This window comes from Melozone crissalis, unplaced genomic scaffold, assembly GCF_028551555.1.
Source record: "Melozone crissalis strain CALT ecotype California unplaced genomic scaffold, PUWL_Pcris_2 ptg000063l_1, whole genome shotgun sequence".
NCBI lineage: Eukaryota > Metazoa > Chordata > Aves > Passeriformes > Passerellidae > Melozone > Melozone crissalis.
The window spans coordinates 8170016-8195473 of NW_026535841.1; the positions used below are offsets into that span (position 1 = coordinate 8170016).

The window sequence follows — 25458 nt, forward strand, 5'->3', positions numbered from 1 at the left end:
TCTTCCCACTTCTCTCTTCTCTCACACATCTGCAGGTTGCCTTGTGTGCTCTCTCGTTTCATTGCTCAACGTGAAAAGTAGCCCCAAAAGGGAAGCGGGAATCCTGCACCTGCAAGGAATGCAGCCTTCCAATTTCCTAAGTGTTTAAAGGTCACTGGGGACACTCCAGGTAAGGCAGATCCTTTCTCTAGATCCTCCTCTTGCCCCCTCACACTGAATGAGTCTTTGGAGATGTTTTTCTTGCTCATTATTTTTAAGCTCTCAGCAGGATAAGATGCAATTATATGCTCAATCGTGATTACAGACTTGCTGGTTGTGATTTTAGAAGTCTCAAAACAAAAGTCATTAGATTAAATTTTCTTCCTGGCTTTGTAAGAGAGGGACAAGAAGAATTGACATCTCTAAATGGAGTGGGCTGGCTAGCGTGAGCAAGCTAGGAAGATACTCCTTTGTAATCAGGAAATCTCATCTCTGTTCCCAGCTGTGGCACTGAAATGCCCTTTAACTGCACAACTCACTTCAGCAGTGGTACCCTCTTTCCCTCCCCACACAAGTTGTCTTGCTTTTAGCTCGAGCTGGCCTGCTCAAGTGGACTGTCACAGTGTGTTGGTACTTTATACTGGTGGAGGCTACTGGTAAAAAAACCCTCAAAGTTGCTTTAGACATCTCTGACAAAAGCAACAGGATTTTTAGTACAGAGATAACAAGGTGTGCAAAACACAAATGAACTGGGCACAAGGTGCAAGGATTGCTCACCACATTGCCTCCTTCCAGATCTGCCTGAACAAGGGTCTATTCCTGCACAGACAAGTAACATTTCATGCTATTACAGACTTGCAATTTTCCCTGTGATCAAGACACAGAAAATCCAGGGCTGAAACTAATGGTCTGTAAGGCTGAAATAAAAACGCTCTCCTTTCTACCACATACTGATCAACATTCTCACTGATCATGTGGAAATGCCTGGGTCAGCAATCAAGCTCTCAGTGGGTTCAGAGCAACCAGCATCTGGATTGACATTGCTTTCTAAACCATGCAGAGGTAAGGTTCCCCCTGCCTCTAGCTGACAGGTAAATTTATGTGACTGCTTTACCATGTAAAATGCCTGCCTCTCAGTTCAAGGTCATTTTTCTTCAATCCACAGTTAGAGGTATATGGCACATTAAGTCCTGTAATTCCCCTGTCATGGTGGAGAAGGGGGGGAGCTTTTAAGCCTGTGCAAAGCACTTGGGGTTAGAGAAATAAATATGGCTTTACACAGCAGCTTTCACATTCAAGATCTCTCACAGTGGTTTACAAAGTAATGAGTCAGATAATAGGGCTGCAGCAGCTGTGCAGGTACACTCACTGGAAATTAATGCTGCAAAACCAGAAGTCTTAATTTTTTGATTCTCTTTATTTGCTCTTCTGCAAAACATGGCAGCTTCAGCCCAACTAATGAGCATCAGTGGCTTCTGTAATTTAAAATGCCCAGGTTATTTGACATTCCAGTTTGTTTTAATTTCCAGATTAACTCCATGATTAAAACTCTCCATTAACTATAATAGTTTTCAAGTAAAAGTGGAAAAAATGCATGTACCTCTCTGTCTTGGCTGCACTGAAAGGAAGGTCTCCTTGCCTGATCTCTGAACTAACTGCAAAAAGTATCACAATTTGCAATTAGTTCAGAATCACACAATTATCTGATTTTCATTCCCCTTTCTCTCCCCCATCATTAGCTGTTCTAAGCAGATCCTCAAAGGCTGATTATCAAGTGTTTTGAGAATTCCATGGTTTATTGTGCTGGCACCAGTAAAGTATATATAAGTAAAAATATGTTTTTCTTTGAAACAAGCCATATCTTGAGGTGCAACCCGATACACTCAATTTTGTATATATGCTCCTTTCTCAGATTCCATGGGTAAATGAACTTTCTCATTCTTCTTCTCATCTGAGTCACCTAATCCACTAGTTGTGAATTGTTTTGGAAAAATGTGCTGGTTTTATGTAGACATACTTTTCCTGGCTGACTCTGTAATCAGTTAATGAGAGTCACACAGAACAACCAGGCTGAAAGGGAACATGGGAGGTCAACTGGGCCAGCTTCCTGCTCAAGGCAGGCTCAATGCCAAAATTAGTCCAAGCTATTATGCTTTTGTCCAGTCAGGTCTTGAAATCCTTCAATGATATAAAGAACCCTTCAAAACCTCCTCCAATGCCCAATTATGTGGCATTAGCCTCCATTTCTTTGGGCAAAAGGCTACCAGATGGGACAGATGCTTTCAGTGAGACTCGAGTGATGTCTGTCTAGTGCTGAGTTCTGAAAGCACCGAGTCACCTCAGAAATCCACATTCTGGCTATTCCTAAAGCACAGCCTTCAGAACACTCACCCAGAGCTGTAACCACCTCCTTTGCTTCTGCTCACACTACTTCTGGAAAGGGACTTAAATCAACATTACACCATTTTTCTGCCTCAGCTCTTCTGAAACTTTCTGCAGTTCTCTTAACTTGTCAAGCAGCTTCGTCAGCACAACTTTGCTGCGGTACTTTTGATGGACACCAGAGACAACTGTAACTTCATCCAACAAGGTTTTTGTAATTGATTTTGACATGAAACTTCATCTCTAAATGCTGACAGAAGCTGAGTTCCTCTTCCCTGAGCTTCCTGGTGATAGTGGCTGGGCAACCAGGACAACTTTCAGATTCGCACCCCTCTTCAAAGGATCATCTCATTTTTCACGCTTATGCTAAAAGGGAGGGGGGGAACTCGGAGATTTCATTGTTATTGTTTCTAAACTGAAACTAAGAGGCATGGCAAAAGCTGACATAAAGCAACAGTGATGGATTGGTGGATGGAGTGAGTCTTTCACTGCAGTGACTGAGCCCCAAGACTGAGGTAGCTACAGTTATGAGGGATAAGCATCTTCCCATCAACTCCTGCTTTTATTCCTGGCAGGCTTTCTTGGCACATTCTCACTTTATACACAGTCCTGGAGCAGCATCTGTATAATGAGCTATGCTCTGTAATAATAAGCATTCTATTTTAGAGTAACAATTAGAATTGCTTGTAGAATAGAAATGCTAAATGGGACATGCAAAAACATACACACAACCTAAAATGTGGGGACGGAAGAGAATTTACCATTCTCAGCAGGGCAAACAGTGCAGGAAAAGCTGTGAAAATTAAAAACATGTGACTGGTAACTACAGCTTTCCAACATTAACTATCCTTCATCAGAAATATTAGCCTAATGGAAACGACATGAAAATCCAATCAGTGGTTGAAGAGTTAAGATGCTGCATTGCCAGAGAGCACACACTGCTATAACTGAAGTAAATGCAGCTGGGCAGTAAAACCTACCAAGGTTTCCAGTTATGCACAGGTTTATGTATACACCTTTCTATACAAAGCATCATAAATAATGCAGTTGAACTTCTCAATAAAAAAAACACAATAAGTTCAGTATGCATAATGAGAGTGCAAAGCAATTCACAGTATTACACACTTGCAAAATTCGCTCTGTAACATGAACGCTTCAGTCCATTCCCACAGTATCTCATCAGGGCAAACCTCTACCATCCATCTTTAACTGAAATTCTATTTTTATTTAATTTTTATATCACTGTACTGCTAGCAACAGCTGGGATGCAGCATACTTCACCAGATTTTGCTGGTTTTACAAATATACCACATACACTCAATTTGTATTGGTTATCACAGCAGCAGTGAAAACACTAATTATTTTAGTGAGGGTAATTATTCTAGCTATTATTTTAGTGAAGTGATTCTTCTAGTGAAGGCAGAGGAAATAGAAGGCTCTTCATGAAGAAGTTTACTACAACCCCAGCAACTGAATGCTATTAACTTGCCTAAGGCCACTCAGAAAGTCAGTAGCAATACTGGACTGGGAAAATCAGACTCTTTTCTTTCCAGTTCTGTCTTTAGCTGAAGCTCCAGATCACTCCATCTCCTTATTAGCTGCTGTAATTACCATGTGCTCTAGTGGAGTTCCTGCTGTTTAGTTTTTTATAGGCTACTTTATTATGCAAGTATATATAGGCTCTTCCTGTTTGAGATGCCTAAATCTCATTTTCTGTGCACTTAAGTTGGCCACAAACTCACATCAAGTTGGAAAAGGAATTTACCACCTAGGATTCCTGTCTTCTGAAGATACTGCTAGTTATTACAGTAGATCTATATTCCAGGGTGTCAGCCTCAGGCAAGAAGGAGCTGGAAGCTCACTACTGGAGTCTTTTTACAGTCCCATGAGAGCCACAGGTGAAAGGACAAAGGACCTAAAGGTGAGGAGGGAGAATCTTGCCTCCAACTTTCAGCTTTTCCCCCTCATGTGCTAAGGGAAATGAATAATTTGAGAATGCAAAAGAAGGATAAAGAAGAGGAATAGCTGTTGATGTTGATTCACTATTTCCAAGATAACCAAAGACAAAGGAAAAATCAGGAGTTCTTCAGGCAAACAAATTATAGCTGAGCCAAACAGAGATGGAAAAGAACCACCACCTTATGACTTCACAAAGAGTTTCAGCTTCTATAAATACAGAGCTGAATGGAATTCTCCTATCATTACAATTGCTCTTCCTGCCTCCCTGCCCCAGCAGTTGTTTCCCACTGGTCCCTCAGCTTAAACTTCAAAGCTTCATGATCTAAACCTGAAAGACATTCACACTATGAAGTATCCATGCTGGGGGTGGGGAGGTGTTAGTGGCATTTAAATATCACAGCTGAAATTTCTTCTCCAATTTACATTGGTTCTATATCCTCCATGTAGCAGAACTATTTCAAGTCCCCAGCTCAAATCTTCCTGACACAATCTCTCAACCTGGGCCATTCACAGCACAGTCTACTCACACAAACACTGTGCTTTCCCTTACTCAGCTGCAAGAGCTTTTCTGTTCCACAGATGTCATTTCACCCCTACCAGGAATCTAGCCTGTCTTATCTGTAAACACAATTTTGCCTGGATGTCCCTATGGACGAAGCAAGGGACTGGAAACCACAGCTCAGGGCTGCAATGTCAAGGCATTCTCTGAAGCCAGAGAGCAATGCTTTGACAAACACGGCAGCAATTACCAGGATGCAAAGCCAAAACTATTCCTCACATTCCTGAGCAGACAGATAACACCAGAGTTGGTCCTGTAATGGTCTCAAATTCATCTCATATGATTTTGTGGAATAACTGAACTCTACACAGCAGAGCTGTGAGTCTCAGCAGCACTGCTGTACAGAGTTACTGTACAGGGTTTCAGTCATATCACTTAGTATTTCTCCCAGAAAAATATTTTTTCCTTACAGTCTCCAAAGTAAGAATACTGTAGGATAGAATTATATTACCAAGTGAAAAGAATTAATGGCAGAGACGGAACAGTACTCCTGTACTCCTGGACCTCCAATTCACATTCTAACTGTATCCCTCACCGTATGATTTTTCAAAGCCTTCAGTTTCAACCTTAAACATACAATTTATGTTCTACATATTTAAATTTAACAGATTGATAAAGATCACAAAAAAGTTTTCCCCTGTAGAGCACAGCTCAGCAGGCCAGGAAGCAATTCATGCACGTGTCCACCAGCTCTGAACAAATAAGAACACTGAACGTAAGAATCAGAGAGGATTATGACCAAAAAGGCAGAGGATTCCAGAACAATTAGCAGTCAGCTATGGAAAGACTGTGTACACAAGAAAGGAAAAATCCATAGGTGCCTGCTCTGAATTCCTTGAAAATATAGAGAAAAAGAACGGGAATTTAAAGATACCAGATTAGAGAAAGTTTGGCAAGCGTAGGTTCCATATGGGAATTTTCCTATTCAAGGCAATAAATTTTCTCTGACTCAAAGCACTGGAAGACAGATGAGAAACCTTTCACTGCTTTGTAAATTATGAAAAACACATGGGACCAAAATGAATACTCAGCTTAGGAAAGCAACAGAAATAAGAGATACTTAATAATTCTGATCAGAATTCTTAATAATGTGTATTAAATGCTCAAAAGATATTAATACAAGAACATGTTACTTGCTCTCACAGAGGAGATCTTCCCAGTCCCTGAATTTCCAGCAGCAGGCACAGGAGGGGTGTGGATGGTGCCATTAATCAATCAGCTCTACTCACTTATTCACAACACGACAATCAAAATTAATGATGGAAGGGAGCTGGAAAGGGCAGGTGAGTGCTTGAGTCAACTTGTCAAGATTTAAAGAAAGCAAATTAAAGCAGCAGTGAAATGCGAACTGCAGCCAATCTTAATTACAAACTAAAGCCAGAGTAAAGTGAGGTTTCTCTCTCCTTCTACTACATGTTGCCTTTAGCTGAAGACAAATTGCTGGCACTTTTGTAATCTACTAAGTTAAAGTCATTACCCTGACAGTGCCAGGAAGTCTAATTTCCTGGAGCAGTAATACAAAGATTTATAAGGGAATTTAAACACTCGCCTTCTGGAATAGAAAATCTATCATCAGCATGAGGCTACATGGAAAGTGACTGAGAAGTTCAGATAATGGAGAAGAAAAAATCCACCTGCTGACAAGTTCATCCAAAATCTCATTCCCTGCCTACATAGGCTGCTGACCAGGGTAAGTGTACACACAAAGATGAGCTTTCAGATAAATTCAGCTTGTCTTTGACGTCCTCACTGCAACAAAATAGATTTCTTCAATTATAAGCATTTTTAACACTAGTTCAGTATTTCAGCACAACTCTCACCTAAACTTATGTTTCCATTAAAATGGAATTAAGTAATGAAAAAGGAAAAGACAAATTAATAAGCAGCTTAATAACTGCTTTCAAGGAGAAAATGAGCTAGCTCATCCACCATGCTGAAATCTACCTGCACATCTCATTATGGCTGAAGATTTTCAACTCCCTAATGAGATAACCTGAAATGAGAGCTGAACTTCAACACCCAAAGCTCCATAGAGCAGCTACTGTTCTGGCCTCAGATGTATGTACACACAAACAACAAGCCATGAGATTTGCTTAAACCAGACAGCACAGAGATCTGGATTTAATTAGGAATAACCTAATGCTGATTCCACATAAAAAAAACTGTGCTGCTCTTCTGGACTTTCTCCTCCCATACTCCAGCACTGAGGAACAGAGGTGGACAGTCCAACACCTTCATGCAGGAGGATTAAATGCTACATCCCCTGTAACGTATTTGGGGGGCTGCCACACATCAATCCTGATTCAGCTCAGAAAACCTTATCACAGAGGTAGTGCCATCTGAGACACTGCCTTCCCCTGCACAGATATGATTAATCCTCATCTTCCCCCAGTGCCTGAGCCTCCTGCCACTGTTCCTGCTCAGAAGTGAAGGACTGTGAACAAAGCACAGGAGTTGTACTATGCTATGTATTTAATGTGTACACAGGAGAAATCAGCGCTGTGGCAGTGCAGAGGAGGCAGCACCACTATCACTGACCTACTTTAGACTGGGGAAGGGATTTCAGTAAGACTTCCCTCCCCTCACAGAAGCAGCAATTTTTGAAAGTCCTAAATTTAGCAAGGTTCTGAGAACAGCATTCATAATTTCTTGTCAGTGCTGTTCCCTTCTCTATGCAAGCTCATATCACTTTCCCCAAAATTTATGCTCTCTCTCTTTGACTGTCAGGAAAAAAAATATGCTCCTTTCAACAAAGAGGAAACGCAAAGCTTCTCTTTCACAATCTTTCCTCACGAGGACAGGAGTACTCTGGACACTGCCAGGGCATATACATTAATTTTTTAATATCAGATGAGACCGCTTCTGAAAGCACTGCAAGTTGTCCAGTCTGACATTATCCAGTTTACCACAGATAACAACCCTGAACTAGAAGCTTTCCCCTGCCAGAATGCCTAGCACATAAAATTATTAAAGGCTTAGATATGGTTTCAGGGCTGCTCAAATAATGTGCTGCAGCAGAACCTGATTCCCATTAAAAAACCAGGAGCCATCAGGAAGAGACTCCAGGCCATCACTCTGAAAAAGAGAACTGCCTTCCTTCATTCATTCCTCACCAGAACAAACAAATTCCAGGGGGAAAAAGTGAAATACTAGCATTTAAACTAGGTTACAACTCACAGGACCCTTTGAATTGTTCAGGATATGAAGATGCTCCTAAGATGTTGTACCAGCAGGACAGATGTTCTGAAGGACTGAGAAACCTCTGCAGACACTAGCCAGTCCCCACCCACAATTGACAGAAGTTTCTGGTTTTACGGTGTTTGGCTGCAGGACAGGCAGAGATTTCTACCATTAAAGTAATTTGGAGTCAAAATGAATCTCCCAGAACTGATAGAAAATAGGTCTGGACTAGTCTGCTGCTACTAGTCCATGGTTTTTCAGGTGATCATAACCATACTCTCAATTAAGCTCAGTGGTCATAACAGGAGTATCTCAAAGGGAAACCATGATGTCAAGTTCTTGAAACCACATCTTTAGACACACCAGATAAGCTCCATGGATGTTGAGTATAAGATTACAGGAAACTTAACAACAATACATCTCAATATTTGTTAACTACCACAATGTTCATTTGCTGCATCGAATGAACAAATCTTATTACTGCAGTTTCATTTGCTCACAAAGATTCCAGCTGAAAATTCACTTTAATATGGCTTTAATAATACATGAAAGAGATTAATCTATAATTGTTGATTTTTGAAATAGCACTTCATCATGTCACTCAATCTGAGTGCTTTTGATCGTTAAAACTTGCATGATTTTTCCATCTCGGTAACAAGGTTCTGCCTCAGCTGAGAGCTGATCTCATCAGAGTCAATTATTCTCTATAGAAGAGATCTGACCAGAGTTCTTCAGGGTTTTAAAACTGCAATTTTATTTTCTTTATTTCAGTGAACAATTTAAAGTTCAAGCAACCTTGTTAGAACCTTTACTATCCAGGAATTCTCAAGCAAATGAGATGCTTGGCAAGAAAATACCACCAAAAAAGTGAACAAAAATGCATCAATATCTTGGTTTTTTTATTCTTAGCACACAAGTCAATAGTTACTTTCAAAATATGCCCTTTTCCATGTCAAAGTGCTTCTTTCAAAAGGCTGTGGGATTAATCTCCTGACCTTATCTATCATGAGATACGTAATCTATTTGACTTTGATTAAAGGGGGGTATCTCTAAATTATCAAACAACCTCTTCAAGAGTGTGAGATTTCTAGCAATTGAATATGATAACAAGCTGTGTAAGCTCAGAGACAGATCCATCTCCCATCAGATCTGCACATCACTTCTGTCATTAACAGAGCCACATGAAAGCTTTTAATCTTATTTTAAAGAAAGCTATGCAAGGTACATTTCCTTGCAGAAAATCTTGATTTCCATCTTTTCCCTCTAGTGGCACCTCCATTCCAATCACATTTAGAAAGCAATGCAAACGCTGAAGTCTTTGCTATATTTTGCATTCCTTTCTTTTCCTGCATCCTAAAGGTGTCTCCTTGCTCTGCACTGTAATCAGCTCCCAGCCTGAACTGATGGCAGCCAGTGAATGCTAGTTGGAAGTTTCCTGCAGCTCTCTAAATAGGATGGTACTGCAGCTTCTGAGAGGTTCTTTAGTATCTTGCATTATTTCATAAGATACAGAGGATCTTGTGCAATAATGCACCAAATGAAAATCAGTGTTTAGACATGAGACTAGAAACTGCATCCACTATAAAGGGTATCTATAAATAGATTAGATTTATCTACATCTTGGGATTAGTTTGCATATCATCAATCAGAGTTTCACTGTGAATCTGAGTACAGCACTATGTATGTATAATTATTACACCATTACTGACTACCAGCACATCTCTAAGGATCTCAGACACGGCCTCTGTTGTTGCTCTCAGTTAACAGCAGGAAATTGAAGCACAAATAAGTGGACTGGACCAAGGCCATCAAAAGAGCACAATTCAGGTATCCCAAGTCTGTGGATCTCTTCACTGAGTCAGGTTGCCTCTTCACACTCCCCAAAATTCCCTACATGATGCAGGAAGAGTTTAAAATTTTTCTTCTGAGGATACTCAGGTAGTTCTGGGTATTCAGAGCTCGTTAAGGTGAGGCTGACAGGGTGGCACGGCAGCAGTTGCCATGACAATGGCTGGATCTTTGCAGAGACATTGCACACACTTCAAATCAAAACCTGTGCAAGTCTCGAAACACCATCCAATGCTCTAAGAATTCTGATAAAATCCCAAATCACCTCCTAATCTCCAATTAAAAAAAGTACCATGCATGCAAGAAGGGAATGCAGATTGCAAAAGATTCCACCTCTGCCAGAGGTGGAATACAAAAATACAAAATACAAAAGCACAATGCAGAAGAATTTTTCTGTGAACCTCCCAGATTTTAGAAAACCACAAGTACTGCTCACTTCAGGCAGGGAGGAACACTGTGTTCAGGGAAGACTGACTATCAGTAAAGACAAAAATCCCCAATCCCTGCTGTCACCCAATTCCAAAGAACGCTGAAGAATGACAGAGATACCTGGGAAGAGAGAGTTAGTGCCAAGCACTCCCACAGAGTGCATTTCAGAGCTCCTTACAGTCAGGTGTGGTGCAGGTGGGCTGCAAAGGGAGCTGTAGAGGAGGAGAGCCTGCACTCACCCCTCTCTGGAGTTACAATCACCTAACGCCAAATCAGACAGGCTTCTACAAGATTCCACCAATTCAGCAGTCTTAGATAAAAATTCATATCCAGTATTCAGGACTAGATAACAGCATGCAGAGATATATCCATTATCTCAATTAACTGGCTACAAAAGAAAGAGATCAGCCTGATATGCTCATGTCTTAAGCCCCTTTAAGAGTCTCCAGCTCCCAAGCTACTTGTTATTTCCAAAAGCACAAACATTAGCATTACCTTTCGCTGCTTCAGACCGCTTAGGCAAATCAAGTGTATCAAAATTCCTGTCCAAATCTCCATTCTTCTTTCCTGTGCAAAAAAGAAGACAACAGATGGAGAAGATTGTCAGTATACTGACAGGTAAGTTACTGTCATGTGCAACTACAAGATGGGAGAAGATACAGACCCAGAATATAAATCACAGACTGCTACCCATAATTGTGTGTATCTGACTGGCAGCCCAGCTGCACAGTTGTGGTTTTAGCATGAGTAAACTTAGGGACAAACACCCATGCTGCTTTCAGGTTGATCTGCAAACATGCTTAGCACTAATGTTTCAGAGAGTCTTAGGAGTGTTTTAAACCATGGAAAATTGTGCCATTTCCCTTCTTGGCAAAGCTGTGCCCCTCCCTCAGAAGCCCAGTGTTTACTTCTTGTTTTCAGAGACCTGAAGCTTAGCTCAAGCAAAAACTCAGCAGCAGAGCAGAAAAACAACAGCTTTGCTTTGCAGCCTCTATTCTCAATGCAACAATGAGGCAGGAAGACCTAGATTTAATATATTGTACAGACAGCAGCCAACAACTTAACCTTGAATTGCCCTTCAACCGACAAAGTGTCATTTTTGCTATTTATTAGAAGCTAATGGAAATAATTCCATACTTTTGCTAAGAAACAGTGTCAAACTATTACATCAGCTTTAATTTATACAACCTTTACATAGAGCAGAACAAAACCTGCACTTTCAGTCAGTTTGAAAATTCAAGGTTATGTAAATACATGGGGAGGGAAGGGTTAGTTTCCATGCCCCCAAGGAGACACACTGCCTTGGGTAAGCCCACATGGATGCTGTGGGACAAGCAGGAACCTTGCCATCAGAGGAATACTGGCAGCAGAGAGAGAGATTTGGAAGGCAGTGCAAGAATCTGCATGGCTTCTGATCACAGCAGTGTACAATTTAGCTTTCCCAAATTATTCTGAGAGGGAAAAACTCAAGTTATTTACTCCCTCTCCCTCCAGAGAAGGGAAGGCAGGTGCAACAGGATGAATTCAGACAACCCAACTGAGGCTGCCAGAAGTGGCTTCTGCACAGGGATTACCAGGCTGGTAATGGAGGTTTTACAGAAAGGGCTGGAAGCTCCACCAGTCAGGCTGCTTAAAAGCAAACAGAAAAATGGTCCTTGAAAATGTAATGGGGAGATTAGTCTGAGTCTTGTCTGCCAAGAGGTTACAAGATGGGAAAGGCCAGTCCCTGCCTTGTTACAGCAGGGAGCTGGTACATGCACAATAAATTCAATGGGTCACTCTACCTTTCCTCTTGACAAAAGGATAAAAATACTCAGTACCACACAGAGAAGAATTAGAGCTTTTAAATACCATTATGAATATTTAGGAGTAACATTAAGAGGGATTCAAGGTAGTGTTCCATCCTCGCCCTTTCTTTGGGAGGGGATGGACTCACACCCTTGTCTTCTGAAATACCAACACAGAATATCAGCCAACTTCCAACTGTTGTGCATAACAAAACATGCACCTAGAAGTTCTGCTGATCTGAAGTAATTTCCTTAACTGAAGTATGTAAAAGCCCATCTAAGCTGCCAAAGGTCATGCAGCCAGGTACCACAGCACTCCTTGAAAGGTATCTTTTCAAAAGGAGGGGACAGGAATCGGTGGCACTTCACAGCCTTCCATCATTTTTTTGCTCTGTGAAAGGAGCAACACATTGCTTGGGAAATCACATACCAGAAAGAAGTGCTGTCCATCACCAAAAGACTTTGCACTTCTTGATGGCAGCTGAACCCAGTTACTGGCTGCAAACCCTTGCTGACTCTTAGGGCATTGACAGGAAAAAGCAGGGCAGAGGGAATTAAAAGGAAAAAAGCATTCAAGGAAGGAAGTCAGTGTAGGAAAGATTATTACAGACTTAAAGCAGACCCATAAATGTGACTCCATCTTATCTACGAGTAGGACAAACTGTTTTTTCACATGACCCCAAATTTCATGTCTCTGCCATTAGATAGTTTAAACCTCAGAACATGTTCTCAGAGAGCCAGACCTCATTTGACACAACTACTCATTTCAAAAGTTCCCTCTGTAATTTAAAGGTTGGTTTGGCAGTTCTATCAGCACTGCAGAACTGAAATGGCACAGTAAGAGCTCCCTTCTTCCCAGTGGCAGTGTTTAGTAAGCACTGTGTTTGTGCACAACTTGTTAAGAAGGAATCATCCAGGAGTGCAGTGTTGGCTGCTACTTTTGAGCTGGGAATGCCAAAGCAGCTGCCTATTTACTGACCCATCTTTCATAAAGACAGCACCCTCCACCTGTGCTCTGGGCTCCTCAGTTGCTGTCTCTCCATTTCTGGGCAGACAGCAAACACTGGCTGGTTTGGAGGAGCCTCTGCTGCTTTGCACCTCAGCCCTGTAAGGAACTCCCACCTCGCAGGCCAAAGCCCGTCTGTTCAGAGAAAAGCTGCCAGCTGCTTGCCAATGGCAGCAGTACAGAACACACAACTCTGACCAAGGGGATTTCAGCTCTACAAATTACTTACTTAATCAAATGGATTGTGTTTGGAAATACCCCAAGCACCTACATTTCCAGGGCTTTACTATAGAGACAAGGTGAGCAAGCTGCAAGAACACTCCAAACCAAATCCATCCAGAAAGCAGAGGTTTCAATCTGAGGCCCAGCAGCTATTTTTCCCGTTTGATTTTCACAAATACTGGGGAGTTTCTAAAAAGGTGACCAAGTAGCAATTCAAGAGTCTACTGACTAAAACCTTCTCAGCTATCCTCCTGCATCCCTGATAACACAAAAAATCAGCATCACTGCAAGATCCTGTAGCTCTGAACACCCTGCTCTGTCCCTCGAGCCTGTGCATTTGTTCACAACAGGGATGTGAACACACACACAACCCAGGTGGCTGGGATTTGCAGGGAGCACACCACTGCCTGGATCTTCACAGTCAGGTTGTGCACTACAGGGATGCTGAAACCACAGCACAAACTACACTTGCAGTAGCAGAGAAGTTTAAGATCTGTTTTTCGGTACATTTCAATTTCCACCCATATCCAGAGTCTCCAGGTTTTCCAGCCTGAGGTGTGTCAGAGAAAGCCAGTGCTGGATGAGAAGCATAGCTCCAAACTTTGCCAAGAGACAGTTTTGAATATGCCTGCTGACAGGCCAGTTTTATGAGACCTGGCTGTAGGACTGGCACAGCACTCTGGTTTGGGAAAACTGCCTGACATGAGACTTGCTTGTGCAAGATGCAATTTACAGTCTCTGAAATGGAGGGATTAAAATTCTTCCCCTCTTCCCCCTTGCTACTTTTCATTATGTAAGAAACAACCAAAACATGACCTTCAGCATTTTCCATCTGTCAGAAACCCAGCACAGACTCTGAAGTATGACCCAGCATTATTAACCACTAATGTTGTTGTTGATCTTCCTCAAATGTTGCTTTGCTTTACCATATAATCAAACCATGGTGCAGCCAGACCATTTCTGCTGAAGGATTAATTGCCAAATGCTTTCTTTCTGGTTGAAATAAGCATTTAAGGCAAAGTGCTTCTTTACAACAATCTCACCTTATCCTCCCTGGTGTTCAGTAATACAGCCACTGTGCTGGCCACAAAGGAGTGACAGAAACCAAGGGCTGAGCTCTGTCCTGCCAACAAGTCCATTCTCCACAGCCTCACCACTCACAGTCCAAAAATCAGTGTTCTGCAGAGCACCATTTGTTGGGTGGAGCAATTAGATTTTGGTTGATGGGTTTTTTTCCTTTCCCAACATTTCTCCTTTGGTCCAATTCTCCAGAATCCATGATCTGAAGCAAGAGTCACAACCTGGAAATGCCCCTACCTTCATCCCCAAACTGGTCTCAGTGACAGAGTCTCCCAGGCACCCACAAGCCTGTCAACTTCTCAGCTAAGGGCAGCTTTAGCCTCAGACTTGTGTCTTCCAGGTGCAGTTTTACTTGCTGGGATGAGAAACTGAAGCCCATCCCCTGAGACAGGTGCTGGGGCAGCTTCCTCCAGCTCCTGTGTGTGCCAGTCACAGAGCTGCAGCAGCCCAGGCACGTGCCCAAGCAGAAGTACCAAGCACCCCTGAGAACACACACCCAAGCTGCTGCAGCTCACAGCTCCTTCCACCCCCCAGAGCAGCCAGCAGAGCCTTCCATCTGACAGGGCTGGGGACACAACCCACACCTGGGTGTTCCTGCTCTCCTGGCCTCAGCAGGACAGTCCACAGCAATTCCCCTACTGCACTTAGACCAAAAATGAAGAAATCCTTGTATTTTCCATTTGTGGTATGGAAAGACCAAACTGCAAAAGCTCCCTCAGAGGATTTTTCCATGTCTGCTGAAATGAACAGGAGGTTGTGCTGGGGGAGCAGGAGGAGGTGGCTGAACAAGACCTTGATCTCAGCTCTTAGCCTTGCATGTGAAAGCCGAACAAAGCATGTTATGGTGATGATGAAAAGAAAGTATTGCAGACTCACCTTGATTGAACCACTCCTCTAATTACCAGAAAAGCAGCAAAAGGAAAACAAAAATTTACAGGATGAAGAAAATACAAAGGAACAGTCATAAAGAGGCAGAATTTCACAGAACAGGTTCAAAACCTGAGTAATACAAGACTACAGAAATTTCATCAATTAAAAAACCAAACCAAGGTATTTCATGTACTCCCTATTGTTCCTGCTAAAAAACCCCAATCTTTCTTTGCACAGCTTTTTTTTTTTTTCCCCCCTTTTCTTTCTCTTTTTATTACAGAATTGAGGGGACAGAAGGATGACTAGCCCTTTGCAGAGGTGTTTGAAATGCTGTGATCAATGACCATGAAATAAAATAAAATAAACATGGAAACACTGCAAGATTAAGTGAACAAGAAAGGAGAGAACAGATTGATTTTGAAGTTCTAGACTGAGAAAATTAAAGTAGGTTCAGACCAGTATCCACATAAATTTAACAGTGAGACAAGGGAGCTTCTCTTTATGATTTAAAAGCACATTTATGAATGGATTTTAACTTATATTTTTGAAGCACAACAGTCATCTGAGACCCTCTATTCTTTCGATCTACATCCTACGAGCTGTGAGCTCAGTATTATCACCAGCTGATTTCCCTCTAGGGAGCAGCACACTTTCAAAAGAGCACTGCAAAAAGGTGGAAATAGCCATTAAAATGTATTGTCATTTCCTGCCAAACACACAGAGCCAAACCCAAGCTGCCACTGAGTGCCTGCACTGCTTGCTGCAATCCACAGGCTCACCCCCAGAATCAGATGATTTTGAGACTGATTTGCCCACAAAGATGTGACCTGGTGCTTCAGCTGATGAACAGAAAGTACCTGGGAGCACAGCCCCACGAGAGGAATCTCTAGGTGGGCCCAGGCAGAAAGCTGGCATGGGACACACACCTGAGAGTGCTCCTGTCACTGCCATCAAGGGGTGGAGGACAATTCTCCCTCAGCACAACACCCTCCTCCCACAGGCCACTCAGAGCTTTAGTGCCTGAAAGTGTTTCCATGGACTGTGCTGCTCCCAAGCAAAGCAACACCACGGACTGCAGGTGGCAGGAACAGGCTCGAGTCAGCACACATGCAAGGCTTCCAAAGGGGATCACACTGCAGGTTCAGTCACTCCCTGTGAGAACAGGCTGGCCAGGCAGGCAGAATTACTTCTTTAGTTTTTCCCCCAGTCTTTAGAAGATTCCCATTAATTTTTTATTTCAAACAGTTTAAATGTAGTTGATGACAGACTAGTCTGCAAAAGCAAGTTCACACTGGGATGACTTCCCTAACACATATGGAAACACGTAATATTTAATAACTTGTGCAGATCAGATCAAAGAGTAATGTGCAGCACAGAGTCCATCAAGTTCAAACAACTCCATATCAGCTCTTTAGGGGCAAAACCCTTCCTGGTACCTGGGTACAAATAATAAGGCAGGATATGTGTACACATGAATGAGGAGAATGAAGCCTAGACAGAAATGGAATTAATTATCTCTGAATTCATCTGAATAGTCATTTCTCTAAGAAAGGAAACAGAATTCAGTCTAGAATAGTAATTTCTCTAAAACAACAAAGAAAACGGATATAACTTGAGTGCCTCCTTGTAAAGGAAACATTGAAGGGGGGTTACTGGGACTATAAATCCTCTCATAATGAAACTCATTTGCAACACTCATGCCCCAGAGGAGAGAACAGGTCTAAGAGTGACTGACAATTAAAAGCTACAAAATCGTGTTTGCAATTTAAATCACTGAAATTGTGACTGAATTGGGAGGTTGTATGTTTTGGTTGAGTGGGAGGGGAGCCTTTTAGTTTGTTTTCAAGTATGAGAGTCTGGAGGCATGGAAGATGTACAGGCAGGAGTGCCATGCACAAGGATGGGTGGATGGGTCCATGCTGGCCTGGCTTCCTGAGAAGGGCACACGTGCTACACAGCCAGGCAAGGGGACTGAGCAGAGATGTGACAGGTGCAAGAACACAGCAATGCAGAGGAGAGGCAGAGCACATCCACCTTTTTCCAACAGCACAATGTCATCTGTCAGCATGCAGCATTCCTGTTTAAAGCCAAACAAAATTACAGCACCGTGGAAAAAAGAATCCCAAACATTCAATTGTGATGCAACATAGGAGATAAACACATGCCAGGACACTGCAAACACTCCACAAACTGCATCATCCTAAATGAGCACGACGAATGTGCTTGCAAGAGCAGGACTGCACAGCAACATTACCCCCAAATTCATTTCTAGTTCTGAGTTTTTGCAACACATACCTTTAGCTTTTTTTCCACCAAAACAACCAGCATCATCTTTCTTCTTCTTCTGGGAGCCTCCTGTGCCTGTAGTCTGACCAGCATCTAGTTCTTGGTACTTATCAGCTCCAGGGACCTCTTTGTGGACATGATAGGAAAGGTTCCGCATGATGCACACACAGTTCTCCACAGACTGTGACAAAGAAATTTATGTTATATGAAATATTGCACCCTCTTACCTGCAAACCATTGTACTGTACAGAGGAGGGTTTGGGGAAATTGAAAAAAGAAGGCTACCTGTCCCAGGAAAACCATGTAGCTCTCAAGGAAGATTTAGTCAAGACCCTTAAATTAAAGTTCATTCTTCTTCTAAAGCCTGTTCTATTTTTCCAAAAGTGAAGCGCTTTACAAATAGTATCCATTCAAAATGAAAACTCTCTAATCAAAAATACCACTTGATCTTACATAAAGAATACAATTCACCAAAAGATCAAACACACAGCAGAAAATGATCATATAAGGATCTTATTTTAATCCAAGTCTCTCTCTCGTTCTTCCAACATTTACAATCTCCAAGGGGCCCATTTTATTAAATTTTCTCTGGGTCAGAACCTAGGCCTTGTGAGGATTTCAATGGGAACACACGTCGTCCTGTAGTAATAGCTAATCCACAGCACATCGGGTTCTGACAAGAGCAGTGCTCTGGAGGTTGCAATGGAAACCACCAGGTGGTTACAAAATCCACTTCCAAAATTACCTGATTAAGTAACAGGGCTTTGTAACCCCCTTGTTCATGTCATCACATGGTGAGACACAGAATAAAATAACGATGCTTTACAAACCTTCTGGTGTTATAAAGAAATAGCATGCTCTTTTTTTAAACAGGTTAAAGTTATGATATTCCTCATGCATATAAATACACTTTTAAGTGCCATGGGATGAGATGATAAAAACAGATTAATAAAATCTGCACCAAAAAAAAAAGCCACAGTGAAAGTGCTGCAGGTCTGAAGACATTTCTTAAAAGTCTAAGCACTTCAGTCTTCAGAGATGGTGCTGAATAAAGTCTTTAAAATGAGAACTGACTCATTTGCTGCTTTGTGCAAATGGGACTCAATTCTGATTTGGAGACTGCACTTATAAATGCCAATTAAGCAATGCAGAACAATAGCAATAATGTCACTGACAATAAAGGACCAGTCTCCTCACCTCTCCCAGCAACCAGCCCTTGCTCCCCTCATCAGCCATAGAGGGAAGCACAGCAGCATCCTGCTGATACCCCATCAGCACTACCACGGATACCAGCCATGAGAGGAGGACAATTACTCTATTTTCTGAGGCAAGCATAATCCTCTTCTGATACCAGCAAACAGAAGTTGGATCCCAGTGCAACACTTCAGCATAAACTGATACCAACATCCACTATGTTTTAAAACTCAAATTCACCTTATTGTCCGTGTCCTTCTTGCCAACTGCAGACTGCAGAGCATGCAGGAGGGCATCCACCAGGCCATCACACTCTCTCAGTCTTCTGCGTGCTTCTGCTCCATCTGAACTTACATTCCTGACAGGAGAAAGAAAATTTAGCCCTGTAACCTTCACTATAAAGTTCTTCACTGTAAAGTTAAAGGTGCATTGATTTATACTACAATTATTAAGAACTCATCATTTTGGATGAAAAATTAGGAGGCCAAGTGGACTGACAAACCTATTAAAGCTCAGTAAAGTGTGGGCAATACACACCTGCAACTCTCTGAGCCTGAACAAAAAGGGGAACACAATCCCAGAGGTACCTACAAACACCTTCTCTGCTTCGCTGGTGAGCCCAGGGACTCACCTTAAACCAGGCTGGAGTCTGCAGAGCAAACAGCATGCAAACCAAAAATTTAATCTCAAAACCAGCAGTTCCAAACTGAAAGGTACTTTCACCACCTTAGGAAAAACATACTAAGTCACAAGATTGCCCAGCAGTATCATGGCCACAGAGAGTGAAAAAGCTGTGTGCAGCAGATTCATTACAAAGTCGGGGTCAGTCAAGGAAAGGACAACAGTTTATATGGCTTTGAATTTCTCAAAACTCTGCACAAGAGAATGGCACAGGTAGAACAAGCAAGACAGAGTGGAAGGCTACTTGGAGTTGTTAAAGTTACACTTATCAATGACTGCAGAAACTGTCAGAGGGGAATCTTTGAACTTGGCCTGAACTCATCCAGTGAGCACAAACTGATACCCCAGCCTTGCATGAAGCATCAATCTGCCATTTCCCAAAAAATAAATAAAATTCAAGTCAATTTTCCAAATGCTGCCTTCCCCCAACCCCCCCTATTCTTTAGGGGGAAAATGAAGTGACAAAATTATTCTTAATCGTGCTCACTGACCAAACCTGTATGGAAGCTCTTCACAAAGCTGAAACACAGTAATTCCAACAATAACACAGACAACCTTTCAACTTTCAGGTCTTTGAATCCCACAAAGCTATGTAAGGTTACCTCTCAAAAGCTCAGGACACCATCATTACCTTCTGTTATCAGGATTCTGCAGTCAGTTTTTGCTTTTAACTAGAGGGACTGCCAATCTCCAAGTAATTAACAAATCAATCACGGTCCCCTCCCATGTCCCGGTCATCTGGGCAGGCTGCTGTGTTAATTAGAAACTAAGAAAATTCACCTTTTCTCAGAGACCTCTCAAAATCTGAAGGCACTTAATTGCGAGCTGGTTATTGTAATAGCACATTAACTTTCAATTAGGAAAACAAATGAAATGCACAGATAAACAAATTCTTTTCTCAAATCCTAACACAGCTTCACCTCTAGCAGTGGATGATAGAAGGCAGGTAAAGTGGGTATTAAAACGATTCCACAGGATAGATGGAAGAGAATCCTACTGCTGTTTTCCCATCTCCAGTTGTACTTATCCTTTTGTATCAAAAACACAAATGTGAATTTTAATGCTATGTCTTTATGAAAATGAAATTAGAATTCAAATTCTCTGAGATACCTTTCAGGAGTTATAACAATAAATGATAGCAGCTCCACCTTCAAGCACATCTATTAATGTGGAACACTACTTGTTAAGCTTCAGGGTGACAGAAATGCACTATAAATGGTCTTATCTGGAGCTGTGTATCACATTTTTTATTCCCTCATTAAGTCTCACAGTGTTAGAATTCAAAAGCAACACTGTCAGACTAAAGGCAGAACAGCTCAACCTTCTCACCTTCCTTGCCCTATGGCCAATTCAGAAGAGATTTTTCTCTGCTTGATTTGTGCTATCACACTTGCACCACATTTGTTTTACACTTTGGTTATGAACAGCATCACAGTATTGTGTATCCTGCTTTCTTACTTCTTGATCTGTACTGGGGTTAATACCAAGGTAGACATTGATAACATTATGATTGAAAAAATATTATAATACTGTATAAGTAAGAGTATGACCTGCTGATATCCCTGTCTCTTCAACTTTAGAAGAATTTACTGAAAATTAATGCCTTGAGAAAAAATTCCCACATCTATCGCACATAAATAAGCATGAAAACTCTGCAGGATCAAGTTAATAGCTAATTAATGCTTTGACTAAGTTATCCAGACATCAAACTTTGCAGATTTAATGTTTTAACTAGCACATCACAAAATGTATCCTTATAAGCATCTCATGCAGAAACATCTGCTCTATAAATACACAACTCTTGGGATTTTGTTAGTCCTCCCTCCTTGGGTAATGAGCTTCCTGCAGCCCTTGGGATTTATCTGCCTTGGAAGAACAAACCCCATTGCCTTGTCTGACCCAGTGAGAGCTCAGCTCCCACTCCTGTCCCAGCAGTCCAGGCAGATCTCAGACAGACAAAGCCCAGGGAGTTCAGCACCTGCATCATGAGACTGCTCTTCTGCTGCTCCAACACTGCAAAAGGCAGTGAGGAGCTCCCAAACCCCAAGGAAATATTTGCATTTCAGATCCATGCCACAATCTCTAAGCTCTAAATTAAGGTGGGCCCTATGAAAGCAATGACAGTGTGCTTTGACAAAGTTCTCATCTGAACAGGCCATGAGAAGCTGCCAGGTTTGGTTTCCATGATCCAAAGACGCCTTCACAAGTCCACGCAACCCAGGAAAATGCCAGGCCATGACTTTAAGACTCCACCATCCACCTCCTTGAAAAGCATCACGTGGCAGCCATTGGTCAAACTCATCTTTGGTCTTCAGGAGGTGCTGGAGCATAAAAACAAAAGGGATGACATGGACAGGGGAGCTACTGCTGGCACTGGTCATGAAAAAAGACAGAAACTGCCATGGAATAATCAACCTGATAGCACACTCCACTGACAGGAGTCAGGAAAAATCTCTTCCCATTTCACATCTGCACTGGGACTGTTCTGCATCTTGTATCTGTTAAATGTGATGGAATGAAAGATGTAATCAAACCATTGTCCAAAGGAAGCTTTCAAAGCAAGGTTTCTGAGCACCCTTCTTCCAAAAGTGATGGAAATCAACAAACATGACTGATTCCAGCAGTTAAAGAGGATTTGCAGTCCCTTTACACAGGGCAACACTCCACAGAAGGAATGCAGAGCCTCACCCAGGCCAGAAACTCCTGCAATGGAGATATGTAACATATGGCATCCAGACTTGGAGAAAGGAGAGAGCTTTTCTTTTCATTTAACTTTTCTACACATTAGACAAGTACTGCTATACACCAGAAGTAATTCTTCAGTGGATGGAGTGTTTCACACAAGACACCAAAGAGAAAGGCAGCTGAGACCCCAGCTGAGGTGCTGCTAACTCTGTTACTTAGGAGACAAGCTGCCATGCAAGACCTGGAATGGCCAGATATCTTCTGATATTGCAATTAAACAAATGATCTCACTGACTTGCTTGCTGGGGCAAATTAATATCAAGAACCTCTGTAGACAGAAGTCAAAGCTACTTCTTGAAGTTTGAACAACTCTGCAGGGCTTTTGAGGCACTGATGGGCCAATATCCTGTTACAAATGAAAATAAAGCTGATTGCCTATTGAGAAGGTGGGAATGGTGAGGGGGGACTACTCAAACTATTTTTACACAAACCAGTGACAAATGAGACCTGCCATTCATCCCCAGTGCTCTGCACACTTGCCCTGTCTCTTCATCCCCAGGAAGGTCTCTGCTGCTTTCCCTGACTTTCCTGCTTCTCAGTACTTTTCCAAGAGTCTGTTAAATGACAAATGTATTTTAAAACCAGAAGTGTCTTTCTTATGTCACAATGCAAAGGGTCATAGGAACCTTCAGTGTGCTTCCTGTAAATATACACAGTCTGAAGAACAATTCTAGAAACAAACCACAGAATTACTGCCCATGTGACTCCAGGTACATAGGAAAGAAACCAACTGGATGACTGATTTTACATAAAACAGTAAAGCACAAATCTCATCCCAGAGATTTTAAATCTCCAGCCTTTAGTTAGAAATATCAATCTGGATTTTTCCTCAAATTCTTGGAGTCCAGACTGTGGCCAGGAGTAGTGAAAGAGAATTTGTAAGGATGTTGCAATATATGCTCTCCCTGGGGAAAAAAACCCTCAAAACAATAAAACAAAGAAGCACTAAATAAATGTTAAATAAAAGTAAATACCTATAAGCACAGAAACTCATCAGGTTAGGAATGTAGTCTGTTGCTATTAAAGATTTCAGAGAATGGGGGCAAGTGTGCTGAGCAATCTGTTCACACCTTAGATAAGGTTATCATTGTCACCAAAGACCTGGCTTAATAATATGCAATTCTGAATGCTACATCTACATCTGCAGAACAGAGCTGGCATTCACCCCCTAGGAGAGGTGAGCTGTTACTACTGTCTGTGCCACACACCACAATTATCTTCAAGAGAAAAGACTTAAAAGTAATTAAGTTCAGGGTACTTAATTTGCACTCTTTCAATGCAATCATGTGGTAGTGCCCCCTCTGTGCTCTCCCTAACAATCCAACAGACAGAGTTGTGGAGATGTGCAGAGCTTTTGGATTGTTTTCTTTTTAATGATGAAGAGAAATTTGAAAAAAAAGGCAAAGACACCTTCAGCTCTGAAAATTAAATCCAGTATTTCCAGGGCTGTTTTGTCTGCCACTTGGCTGGAGAGCACCATCAGCTGCTACCCCACAGTGCTGCAGATGAAGCCAAGGCTGGAGTGCCACTGAGCAGTTACCCTCCTGCTTCAGTTCAGGCGTAAAAAGCACTTTGTTTAGAGATCTAGCTGGGAATGAAGACAACAGTTTGGAGACTTTGCTTTTTCTATAAATAGGAAGTTGAACTGGAAATTTTAAGACACTCTCCTAGTAACACTTCCACCTTTCCCTGGAAGAACCACAGCTGAGAGCTGAAGCTGAAACAGTGACAGTGACGAGCTCTTTCCACTCCCTTGCTGGACCCTGACCAGCACCATCACTGAGCCTTTGCTGTCCAGACACTGAGTTTTGCATACTTCAGCTGATAAAAGAGCTTCTCACAAGTCTAGTTTAAAATATATCAGTTGTTCTGTCCCCCTACTCTGGCAGGCAGAACACTTCCTATACAAGCACCCTTCCACACCCACAAACTGCTTCACAATAAAGAAATTTTTATTTGGATGCCAGCCAAAGGAATGGATCAATAATAGTTGTAGTAAATGAACTCTATTTCCAAGTGTATTTCTAGGCCTGCTATGTCTCAAAGGAGGAATATACAATATTTAAAAATCATTCCATCATTTCATGCAGAAATTGAATGGATTCCATACTTCAGTTCACATCAAGTACCAGAAAGTTTAATTGGTATTAAAAGTTCATTGTTATGAAAACAAGAGGGAAAAAGAAAGAAGCTGCCTGTGCCACAAAGATAGCCTGATCTAGGCAGCTCTGGTCAGAGGGTCCTGCACAGCACAGTGCAGTTTGGCAGCAGAGAGCTCAATCAGAAATCAAGCAGAAAATATGGTAAAGCAAGCAGAAAGAAGCCAAAGTCCAAATGAAATGCAGAGAAAGCCAGAGGAACTCTACTGATGCTGATTTAGGTAGGGAGCAGCTGGGGAGGGATTGTTCAGCCCTGGGATCCCACTGGACACTGCTGCTCCACTGCAGCATTCACTGACCAGTTACACCCAAGAGAGAAGCAGCAGAGCAGCCCCAGCTTCTTTGCATGCAAACCCTTCCACCTGTTTAAATAAAGTGGTTGTTTTTGTTTAGTTGACCAAATGCTTGAGAGAACACAGCAAAAACCACCCCTGAAAAAGGGTTTAATGAGCACAGTCTGTGCTCCAGCAGCAGTGGCACAGAGCAAGAGATCTACAGGGCCCCCTGTCACACCTCATATCCCTGTCTGCTCTGCCTACAGGAGCTCTCAAACAGGCTGGGGCTCAAGAATACAGTTAAACAAAGGATGGACTCAACATCTGTACCTTGTTTTCTGTGGCATTCTATACCCAAAACACCTTGTAATGCCTTTTCAGTAAAATGCTGACTGGTTACCTCCTGCATGACCTACTTGGAGGGCCTTGGCTTGCTCTCCTGTAATGCAAAACGATGCAGAAATGCACTGCACGAGAATTCCACGATGCCCAGCAGCTACTCAGCTTCCAAGACATTCAGGTCTCTTCCTGGAGGAAAGGCCAAGGGACTCTGCTTGCTTTAGCACACATGCTTGCTGCCATGACAAAGAATCTCAAAAATACGGAAAGGAGGTGGTACTAATCTAACAAAGGATCAGGGCTCACAAGCCTTCCACAGCAGACTACACCCATTAGAACGCCTGCAGGGAGTTTTGCTGCAGTCCTGTTCTTCACCCCACCACAGCAACAGACATTTTTGTAGATTCCCTTTCCTGACAGCCAAGGGAAGAGAGATCTAGGTTCATTTCTAAGTAATGACAAAAGGCAGTAAGCAAAT

The 25458-nt window shown here is 42.1% G+C and overlaps 1 protein-coding gene across 9 annotated transcripts in view; it reads right to left on the reverse strand.

Moving 5' to 3' along the window:
* ARVCF (ARVCF delta catenin family member) overlaps positions 1 to 25458 on the reverse strand; it is a 245730-nt gene that overhangs the window by 31888 nt on the left and 188384 nt on the right. For 7 of the 9 annotated variants that reach the window (XM_054288896.1, XM_054288897.1, XM_054288900.1 and 4 more), the window contains 4 exons: positions 19022 to 19139; positions 17597 to 17768; positions 15308 to 15325; positions 10832 to 10903 (listed from right to left, as the gene is read on the reverse strand). In XM_054288896.1, coding sequence (XP_054144871.1) covers positions 10832 to 10903; positions 15308 to 15325; positions 17597 to 17768; positions 19022 to 19139 — 380 coding nt within the window. The remainder of the gene's footprint in view (positions 1 to 10831; positions 10904 to 15307; positions 15326 to 17596; positions 17769 to 19021; positions 19140 to 25458) is intronic. The other 2 variants (XM_054288901.1, XM_054288898.1) reach the window with 1 other exon arrangement.